This window comes from Clinocottus analis, unplaced genomic scaffold, assembly GCF_023055335.1.
Source record: "Clinocottus analis isolate CAN_PGR_092001 unplaced genomic scaffold, fCliAna1.0.p SCAF_6, whole genome shotgun sequence".
NCBI classification, from domain to species: domain Eukaryota; kingdom Metazoa; phylum Chordata; class Actinopteri; order Perciformes; family Cottidae; genus Clinocottus; species Clinocottus analis.
The window spans coordinates 6,615,636-6,627,087 of NW_027176218.1; the positions used below are offsets into that span (position 1 = coordinate 6,615,636).

General features: G+C 42.0%; 1 protein-coding gene across 1 annotated transcript; it reads left to right on the forward strand.

Moving 5' to 3' along the window:
• Positions 1 to 1,223: 1,223 nt before the first annotated feature.
• Positions 1,224 to 11,003, forward strand: LOC137804332 (G-protein coupled receptor 22-like). Its single transcript, XM_068603508.1, has 3 exons — positions 1,224 to 1,724; positions 2,834 to 3,995; positions 4,935 to 11,003. Exon 3 carries the CDS (start codon positions 4,939 to 4,941, stop codon positions 6,253 to 6,255), a length of 1,317 nt encoding a protein of 438 aa, XP_068459609.1. The 5' UTR covers positions 1,224 to 1,724; positions 2,834 to 3,995; positions 4,935 to 4,938; the 3' UTR covers positions 6,256 to 11,003.
• Positions 11,004 to 11,452: the final 449 nt, after the last annotated feature.

An 11,452-nucleotide genomic window follows, 5' to 3' on the forward strand; every position in this document is an offset into this window, starting at 1 on the left:
AGTATTGTGCTTAATTTTTTTGTTTACAAAAAAGTCCACGACAACTCCTCATGGCCCCAAATTACAGCAACGGCTCACACTTGAGAAATTTTAACTTGGGAATGTTTGACATCTTCATTTAAAAATTACCGAAATGATGAATTGATTCGTAGCCCTTTAAACCCTCACCCCTAATCCCACGTATTGTTTAGTTGTGTTTAGAGGTTGTAAATGAGGATTATATATTATTCTAGCCCTGATTTTTATGTTTAACTTGATACCCAACATGTTTTTTTTATTTTATTTATTCATACTATGTTTCTTTCTTCATTTGTACCTTGTGATATAAAAGGGTCCCCTTAATAGTGCAGAACAGGTTTTAAACCTGTCAATTAATTTTCTGTCAATTAACAAATTGATTCATTTAATTGTTTCCATAGTAACAAGGTAATAAAACATCACAGCCCCGTCTAAAGCTTCAGCTCTAGTGGGGCAAGTCAACATTAAATGCCTTAAAAGTGCAATCATTGAACTGTCACCACCACAATAACCATACCTGATGTATTTTCTGTGGGCTTCAATCGTTAGTTTATCAGTTAGCAATGCCAACGCAGCAGATCCCAGGATGCCCTCTGTCAATAATTGCACCTGATAAACGAGCCTTGACAAAGAAATGGAGGGTGGTCAAGCTCTTACTGATCTGACAGAGCCGCTTAATTGAAACTATCAATCAGAGAGCTACTATACTCTATCTCTTCTCTTCTGACTTTCATTCCTTCCTGCATAATCCATTTCTCCCACTCACAGCTGCAAGAATTTATCTTCTCTCTGTCAGTCTCGCTGTCTCTCATGCTCACTTGCACACACATATTAAGAGCTATGTGCGCAAAATCAATAAAACAATATTGCTTTCCTCTGCTGGCTCTCCATCCTCATCATTCAACCCTACTATGCAAAAACACACTTATCCACGACATAGTGACCGAGCAAATTAATACATCACTCCTGCATTTTCTGTTTTTCAAACAGCAGTCTGCCTATCTGACTCTGCAGCAGGTTGTGTGTTTAGCGCAGTGCCATCTAAAGTCCCGACGCAAAAGCGTAGTACTGTAAAAGCTTTTTCCCAAATCACTAGAGCCCCACACGGGATGTCACAGTCACTGTCAGGCAAGAGAGGATGGAGTGAGAACAAAAGGAAATACCTCCCCTCGCTGGAGAGGAAAGGGTTAAGCCTATTACAGAACACCAATCAGGACTGGGGGAGCACTGCAAACCTCCGCAGTAAGAGAGAGAGAGAGGGAGAGAGTGAGAGAGTGAGGGAAAGAGAGGAGAGGAGAGCAAAGCGGGAGATAGAGAGATACCAGCAGTGTGATGGTTTGCACTCATATCCAGACAGTTAGGCACGGAGGGAGCGCAACAGAGAGTTGGTGAGAAGAGTGTTCACAAACCTGTAACAGATGGATGGTTAAGAATTAAAGGGAGAAGAAGAATGCCACCAACATTCCTGTCAGGACTAATCTCAGTGGACTGTGGACTTTTTTTCGCAGACTGGGAAAGAACATCTTTCAGTTGTGTGACCCTTGCACGTTCATCAATATTCAATCTCTATTCTCGGATTACTGCTGGAAGGAGCAGGAGATCAACCAGCTGCTGACAGTCTGTCGACCTAGATTGTTGCAGAGCTGCGAGGAGAGGTGACAGCGTGGTAGGGACCAGCTCCGAAGCATCTGTGTTTACCCTGCATGGTGAGTTCTGCCGTGTCTTGACGGGGCACTCTACTTATTGGTTTGATTTGCAACGTTAAGCCGCGTAGAACGTGTGTGATGAAGAAGAAAACTCGTTGCCAAACAGCTCTGTCACAATTACAAAGGCATTGGATTAGAAACTAGCAATATAATTTCCTAAATAACTTCAGTTATTACGTATTATTTAATGATGTATTGTTGACTTATTGAGAAACATTGGTTATGATTTAAGTGAAACCTATTAGTAACTGATTAAAAGAAGGTTATGTTTTCTAGTTCCAGCTGCTAAAGTAAACATCACACTTTTCTTAATTTGTTTATGCACTATGATACCTCACATGCTGTGAGCACATCTGTTTGCATCCTATCCCTACACACATTTCACATTTCAAACTGTCAGGCTGAATATATCGGAGAAACTTGATATGCAATTGTTCACTTTAAGACTCCTTCATGACATACATGATCCTCTCTCTAACCTAGTACTGAAGCATGGTACTCACGAATCATTTCTGCTGACATTGTGACGTAAAGTATGGCATCCCTCACTGAGTCAACCTTGGAGAATGACCGACATGTTTCTCTGAAGAGATTACATGGATAATATATAGTGACACACGAGAAGACGTCCATGCCTTTATGACAAGTTCCCAGAGGAATCACACGGCGCTAAAGCTCTTATAGCAAGGCTGGCCTATTATGAAAATGGTAAGACCATTTTTGCACATCTGTTGCTGTACTCAATAATTACTGCTAAGCATGTTACTGTAACAATTTACAGAAAAACAACAAGAATAGCAAAACAATACTACAATTTATGTTGAAATCGAAAACTGGGGGGCTGGGATATTTAATCCTTGTTGCTTTTATTGTAATCCCTTTATTAGTGCAACTGTTATGTTAACGCATGGCAAAGATGTAAAGTAAATCAGGCGATACGCAGGAACATGATAAGACATCAGAGGCTTGTTGCTATGCTAATGAGTGTTTTCTTCGCTGCTGAGGATATCTTTATTTTCACTAACTCATCCCCCACACAGCCCTCTTCTACTCCTCCTACTCTCTCTCTCTCTCTCAACCATTGCCCTATCCTTTATCTCTCTCTTCAGGTCACATGTGAGAGAAAGATGTGGTATTGAAGGACAGACGGATGAGGTATGCAGCTCGTGCTACCTGAAGTCCAATTCTCTTCTTTTTGCAAATCTACAAGGCACACTCTTCGTCTCATGAACTCGCTCCCACTACCTCAGGAGGATGACCTTCTCCTGAATCACTGAATCAACCCCCCCACCCCCTCCCATGCACATATACAAAGCAGTGATCACAAATGTCTCAGTGATCACACATGTCATGGTGATTGGACACACATGCTCTCTAATAATCTGCTCTACTCAGGCCATCTCCGGTGATTGAAGGTTCAGCATGTCGAGGTGCAAACTGGAGACTTGTGCTCGATTTACATGTCGATGGCATCTGGAGCCAGGCGTACAGAGACTGATGAAAAAGGTGGAGAATAAAGGTCTGTTCCATTAGTGCTCCCAGGGGGAACATGGGCCTGGATGCTGCCCGGACACACTAACCTCTCCTGGACAGATTCTGGACAATACTATAGTATACACCGGGGGAATCTACATGGCCGACTAACAAACTCTGCCTCTTGGAGTACAAGCTGATGGATATAGCAGTTTTTTTGTATTTACAGATTTGACTACTATCTTCTCTTTGAAGACAAAAAGGCAAGAACCATTGCACAATGATCAGTACATTCCAGCCCTGTGCAGGGGAAAGAGTCTGCGTGTCTTTGTTTTTTTTTTGGTTGGCTGTGTCTCTCCTGCCTGGGAATATCATGAGATTATAAACAGGAGGTGGCTCTGACATCTTATCCCTGTTCTACTCATCCATCAGAGCTCCCTCCATCACCAAAGCAAACGGACCAGAGATCTGAGAGAAAAAAAGACTGTAGAGGACATTATCCTATATATACTCTAAAATCCACTGGGTGCAGGTGGCTGATTCCTTAGCTTTCTTATCTGTGAGGCCTTGAAGAAAAGGCTTACTGCCCACAGATAGTCTTTGGCGAGACGGACAGGTGTGTCAGCCTCTCTGGGAGGGACCAGCAGTGAAAAGAAAGGCCTCGCTGGGGGGCTCTGCTGGAGCGGAAACTCTTTTCCACGGGCTATGTTTGGATGTGATGCTCGTCTCTGTGGACGCAACATGGACTCTATGGCCTGATTACACAGCCCTGGTATTCAGATAGTGCTGGTGGGAAGGGTAAATATTAAAAAAAAAACATTTGTTTCTCTCCAAGTCAGCTTTTATCTTTTCATTATTATGCAGTGCATGTGAAATAGATATTACTCCTCCTTAACCCATTATTGACGACAGCTTTTTTTTTTGGTGCACTACACAGTCCTCCAATTATTGAAGTTCTGTCTGAACAAACATCTTAAATTCTGAAGTACATCTCTGAGAGTTTGATGCCTGCTGTTGACAAACTTAACATAATCTTCTGGCAGAATATTCGTGTCAGTTATGAACCACTTCTTTTAATTTTGGCAATGACTGAAATGCTGCCAGAAATGACGAGTTTAGTAAGCAATAACCATATGAAGTATGTTATTTCCTAACTCCCCTCAATCATATTAATCACAATCAATTGGGGCTAAAACTAACTTTCTTCATCATTATCTCCATGACCTCTGGTTTATAGTCACTATGTATACTGTAAATGTTAATACACTAAAACTATGTCAGCTTGAATGTGCTGTTCAGCAGAGGCTCCAAAGAACACTAAGCCACAGCTAAGCCACTACAAAGCCTCAACATACTAAGCCATTAAGGCTATGAGGTTATTAGAATTTAATTTCTTTCAAAGTGTTTCTGTGCTTCTGTTATGTGCCTCTGCTGGGCTGCAACAGCCTGATCAAGGATGGTGATAACAAAAGCTGATTGAGGCAAGATAGTTACTAGTTAGTCATGCCATGTACGTAGTGAGACAATCTAATCTGCTGAGCGTAATAGGAAACAAGTTCCAGCACTGTTTCTGAGTGTCTGATCTCAGCATTTCTCATTTAAAACTCAATACGCTTCCTACCATTTGATAACTGGCAGCATTAGGTCTGACAAGATACGACTTTTTAGGAATACACAAATATGGACCCCTTCTTTTTCTCTTCATGAATTCTCTTTTTCTCCTTTCTCTGCACGCAGGATAATGCATATCCTTCCCTGCCCTGAACAAGAAGCCACCATGAGCAACGTCACGGTCACCGACAACACTGAGCCCATCAGCCGCACCATGAGTCCGGCAAGCCCGAGCCCGTATCCCTACCCTGTTAGTTTCCAGGTCTCCCTGACTGGCTTCCTCATGCTGGAAATCCTCCTGGGAATGAGCTCCAACCTCACTGTGCTCGCCCTTTACTGTATGAAGTCCAACCTCATTAGCTCTGTCAGTAACATCGTCACTATGAACCTCCATGTGTTGGATGTGCTAATTTGTGTGTGCTGCATCCCCCTCACAATTGTGGTGGTGTTGCTCTCCCTGGAGGGAGACACTGCACTCGTCTGCTGCTTCCATGAAGCCTGTGTCTCCTTTGCTAGTGTCGCCACTGCTGCTAACGTGCTCGCCATCACCCTCGATCGCTACGACATCTCAGTCAAACCAGCCAACCGGGTGCTGACCATGGGCCGTGCCCTGACCCTGCTGTCGGCCATTTGGGTGCTATCCTTCGTCAGTTTCCTCGTACCCTTTATTGAGGTGGGCTTCTTCGCCCAGGGCCAAGCGGATCTGAACCAGACAGTGGTGGAGAATGTGGTCCACACTAACCAGTACTACACAGAACTTGGCCTCTATTACCATCTGCTTGCTCAGATTCCTATTTTCTTCTTCACTGCAGTTGTCATGCTCATCACCTACTCCAAGATCCTGCAGGCACTCAACATTCGCATTGGCACACGTTTCCACGCTTCACAGAAGAAGAAGGCTCGCAGGAAAAAAAGTCCATCCATGACAGCCATGACAACGCCGCATGAGGCTCCAGATGCATCCCAGAGCAGTGGCAGCCGCAACCCCACACTGGGTATGCGTACCTCTGTCTCTGTCATCATCGCCTTGCGCAGGGCTGTGAAGCGCCACAGAGAAAGGCGAGAGCGTCAAAAGAGGGTTTTCAGAATGTCCCTCCTAATCGTGTCTACCTTCATGCTGTGCTGGACGCCCATCACGGTGCTCAACACAGTCATCCTGAGTGTGGGCCCCAGTGACCTAATGGTCAAGTTGAGACTGGGATTCCTGGTCATGGCTTATGGGACCACTATCTTTCACCCTCTCCTCTATGCCTTCACGAGGCAGAAGTTCCAGAAAGTCTTGAAAAGCAAGATGAAGAAGCGAGTGGTGTCGATCATTGAGGCGGATCCTACCCCTAACAATGCCATTATCCACAACTCCTGGATTGACCCAAAGAGGAACAAAAAGGTGACATTTGAGGACAAAGACGCCCGACAGAAATGTCTGTCTTCTGAGGTCGTGGGGTGAAGAAACTCATTGACTTTACAATATCCAGTCAATTAAAGCAGCTACAACTGACATCAGGTCATGATGAAAAAGGGAAAATGTTAATCCAAAGCAGTAATGTAAATAATATGTGCAATAGCTGTAAATGTACAAAAACAAGAGGTGGATAATTTATTACTATTTATTGAGAACAAATATAGGTTTCATAGATACACTATATACTGTACTGTAGATATTGCATGGCTTTTTGTAATGGTAGCAACATACAGAGCATTGTGTACATACATAATACATGTACAGCATAGGGTAAACAAGGTATTTAAATAGAGAGACAGAGAGAGACGTAGGAAGTACTATGTTTATGTATATTTATAATAAATTTCGTGTTCACTCACCTAACACAGAAAAAACTCTTCCTATTCTACCCTCCCCCAAGTTTAGTATTTGTGATTCATGTAACAACTGTGAGATTACAACCATTCATCACCATGGCACTTGCTCCAAGACCAGACCTGCAATCCCCAGTGACCATTGACCTTATTGCCTGGGAGCCCTCTGAGGGAAGGCAGACGGGTCAAACATGGAAACTAAGCAGCAAAAGTAACGTATGTTATGTTGCTATAGCCGGAAAGCTATGGGGTACTGTTCACAATCACTGCTTTTAGAGTTAAAGAGGAACACTTGCATTCCATAGACACAACAGAAGACCAAGGCTCTCATCACATCTTTGACAAAAACCAGATATAATCAAAGCATAGTCTGTTTTACTTTAACAGTTGCATCTTTGAGCCAAATGGAAAATATGCAGTTGCCTTATTTTGGTTTGATGAATTGAGCATGACTTTACGGTGGGACAGAGAAAGCACACATTGAACACAGTGATCAAAATAATGACAAATATTGTTTTAAACTTGAGTGAATCCTCAGAGGTTATGTTTTCAAAAAGAAGTGATTTAATCAAGCTAAAGGGAAATGTTGAAAATTGTTGTATTATCAAATTGTCTGTTTTTAATAACACTAGTCGAACAACAATGTTCTCTAAATAAGCGAACCCATAACTGCAATAAAGAACTACTGCAAAAATGTTGAAGCCTTATAAAAGATTCTGTTTACAATCCATAATAATAGATAATGAAGTTCATCTTCCCTGCCTTTGATTGTCTACCAATAGTGCGTGTCCTGCGTTGTTTATCAAGGAATACGGTAGTGAAACTATATTTCCCAGGTGGCTGTTGCCGGTGGATTATAATTCAGCCTGCCTTATATTTGTGGCTTAACTTGTCCTAAATAAGTAGAAATAATATATTCATAAAAATGCAGAAGAATTTCAGTCGGAATAACAAAAAAAAAAGCTGTCAGCTTATTATTCAGGGTGCGCTCTAATACTGAATCTAGATGCAGAGTTACAATTACCATTAGCATATAAAGCAATGCTCAGCTAGCCTGGCAGCTCACTTCATTACAATCCCTGGGTCAAGAATTACATCCTCTCTAAAATGTGGATATATGCTGTGCAGTGCAGTCGCATGCATGCGTGCATAAAGGTGCACACAGACAAGTGCATACCGTACTCCACAGTTTATCTCAGTAATGAGCTCATCACACCTTTATTGTCTTAGGGACGGTAGAAAATTGAAGAGCCCTTTAGATACTGAGAGCATGGCGGCTATTGGCTACCAGAGCGATTACACAACCTTGATCAGATGCTTCTCTGGCTGCCAGACGAGTGTGTGGTTTGTAGCACAACAGAGAGGGCTGATATGGGAATATTGATGCAGGCAAGGTTCTTTATGGCCCTGCAGTAAACAGGCAGTGTGGATGTCACGCTACCTTGAGGGCATGTCTATGATTGAGAGAGGAGATGGGATGAGAGCCAGCAACAGATTAGCTGACAGGGGAGGGGAAATAACCTATGAGATGAAACATTGAGCCAGAGGATACATTTAACAAACACATGTGGAGAGTATGAGTCTACCTTTTAGTCGGAAAACTTCATCGGTGGGGTATCAACATACAAATGTATAGGCGTATTCCCATTACCAACATCCCAATGATTCACTACTAACATCTATATGTTCCACTCCTGAATACATCATTTAGCCCTCTGCTCAAATGTCAAGTACTAATCCAAACATAATCAGTGCTATTGACAAAAAAGAAATCACTTGTATTGATTACCTTCTAAAATGACCTCTCAAAGACCAATACTACATACACCATCTAGGTCACAATTTGTTTTCCAGCCTGGGGTGCAGTCAGCACTGGTTAAGCAAAATAAAAAGGCTTTTCAATCACAACTAACATAGCTCGATGTTCGGACTGAACTGCCATGTTCAGTCTGACAATCGCTTCTTGTTTCCTGTCATTTTCTCTTTGGGGGAGGGGGGTATTTAGCTCTCACTAATCATGGCACTTGATGTCTCCGTTCTCTTGATGTCCTTTTCAGCAGATACTACAGCCGTGTGACTACTGGATAGGTTATCACGTTCATTGACGGGAGATGATACTTTTGTAACATTAACTATTTGCTATTTTAAAGCAACTGCACCAAGTTACATGACATGCCAAACCTGTCAGCTTCTTTAACTTGATCCTCATTAGGCCATCAAGGAAAAAAGTATGAATGTTTTGTACGGCCAAACCTTTTCTTAACTCTCTTGCGGAAATTGGGACGAACTCATTCCTTATGAAGAAATACCTTAAACGCTTGGTGCTGTCCCATTTGAGAACTGTTCTTAGTCAATTTAATTCACAGGCTCGATAGCTCCTTCTTTATTGACGCTTGTTTCTATATTTGTTTTGATTCGTGCTCTGGCACAGGTAAATGACGTTCCTAACCTTGGCCCGACCTATAAACGGCAACAACGGGCTGAGTAGTTTCTCCAACAGGGGATAAATCCATTCATGAGTGCAATAACAACTCTGAACCTCTTACGCCACAAATAATACGAATCGACTGAACATCAGAGTGGATGCACTTCAACTTAAAATAGCACATTTCTGTCAAATATAGCTCATTGTGCTGCAGAACACTTTTGAAATATTCATCCTAAATACCGGATCTGTTCAGGAGCTCTTTTTGTAAAATGTTGTTTTAGACATTAGGCCCAGTGACCTCAATTCTGTCTAAATCTCATCATGCACAAATTTAATTAAATTTCTAGGCTGCATTAAGGAATTATTGACATTGACCATCCAAGGCAAAGAAAACGCAACAAAGCCTTGAAATACCCTTGCTTATTGAGTTACTGGCTTGTTAAGGAATGAAAGGTTATATAATATAGGTTAATGAAGCTTAAAATCAACATAATGTGAATTAACACGTTCTGTTAAGCATGTGTCTAATAACTTAAACAAAAGCTGTACAATTTACACCATAACTCTAATCTCACATGTCTCCTTTTTCCTATGTATTCTATGTATAATTCCAAATAATCTAATATTATGAGGGGCAAGCATTTATGTTCAAACTCTGACCTCAGCTCAAGATATCATCTCCCCTTCTTGTTATCATTGCTATTATATTGACCATGTGTAGTTTCATGTTTCATTTTGGCCCACGTGGGACTACTTTCATTAATGTCGACATTTACAAATGGCTGCCATCTCAAGGTCAGCATTGCTGGTTAGCATGGATAGGTTAGCTGGCAGCCACTAGACCTTCAACCCGAGGTGGCCTTTGGAGAAGAAAATAGGTCAATATACTACCATACTCAAAAAGCAAGGCTTCGATAAAGCTTTCCTGTGAGCCTGACGAGGATCACTTGACCCCGATGTGTCCTTTACCTTCTCCCCGATACTCCATAATAAGGCGAATGTGTACTGCTGTCCCTATCACATACATTAGGTCCCTCCCTTTCTCGCCCAGGCAGACATCCCAGATTGAGATGCCATCTCTTTAGGGCTCCTCTCTATCCAGCCACAGACACAGAATAAAAGCCCGGGAAATCATATTACTCTGTCCGTATGGAGCCTCTATTGCATTAGGTCAGCAAACACTCAACTGTAATTCTGCTATCGTAGAGAAGAAGAAAGTGAATTGAGCACACCAGCCAGCGCAGCTTGACAAATTGTTGCTCGTGGTCATTTTCCAAATGTTAGTCTCACCAAGCCACATTTACTGTAGAGATGGAAGGACACTTTACAGATCTGGAAGATATATGACTCTGATATGCAACGTATTATCTCTGTACAAGAAAAACTATGGCTCAGATAGAAACCAGGAATCAGAGACTGACAATGGGGTATAACCTCTACCTCCTGTGACCTTAATGGCATCATTGGGTTGTATAGGAGGAAAATAACACACTGGCCCGAATCAATGCTGTGTTGATTACTGTTTTCCGTCAGTATCTGTTTAGCGCAGATATTCAATGATAAATGAAGTGTTCTCCTTCAATATGCAGTCAGCCAACTAATTAACCCTACATGGTCATCACAAAAAACATCTCACATGCATGCCAAAGTGGATAATATAGGATATTGTTGTATTGTAATAGAAAAAAAAATCCTAGAATTTCTATGTACAAATTGCCCATAGCACAATAAATGATTATGTCGTGAAGCACGATAATACAGACTGTGTACAGTATATGAATATTACATTTGATGAAATTTTCCATTATATTATAAAATCGTCCTTTATGCGAGTCAGACAAAGGGGCAGGCGAGCATATTCTTATCTCACTAAACCAAAAATTTGAAGGACAAAATGAAGTCAGAAGTGCCGACATGGCTGGATGCCCAGTCCCTGTGTGTGTGTGTGTGTGTGTGTGTGTGTGTGTGTGTGTGTGTGTGTGTGTGTGCGCACGTGCAACTGCCAGTCAGTGTGTGATTGTCTGTGTGTGCATCTATTCAGCAATGTGTGCATACTCCAGAAAGTGCAGCTATGCCAATACAGTATGTGCATGCAGCTATGTGTCATTCCAATTGTTTTATCAGGCAGTGACAGAGTGTCGGCCATTGGTGTGAGATGGAACACAGCAGAGAGGAGATTGCTGGCCTCCAGCTCTCTCTCCACATGAAAAGATATGAATGGGACCGCAGAGCTCACTACCACAGCTTGGCAGCTTGAGACACTACAAGGTGAAGATTTGTATCATTAAAGCCAAAAGAGACCAATACGTTTAATTTTTTTTTCTCCATTCTCCTCCTGATCTCCTGATCTCCACGACTCCTTTTGCCACGAATATTTTCATGTAAACTTTGATTTAAAAAT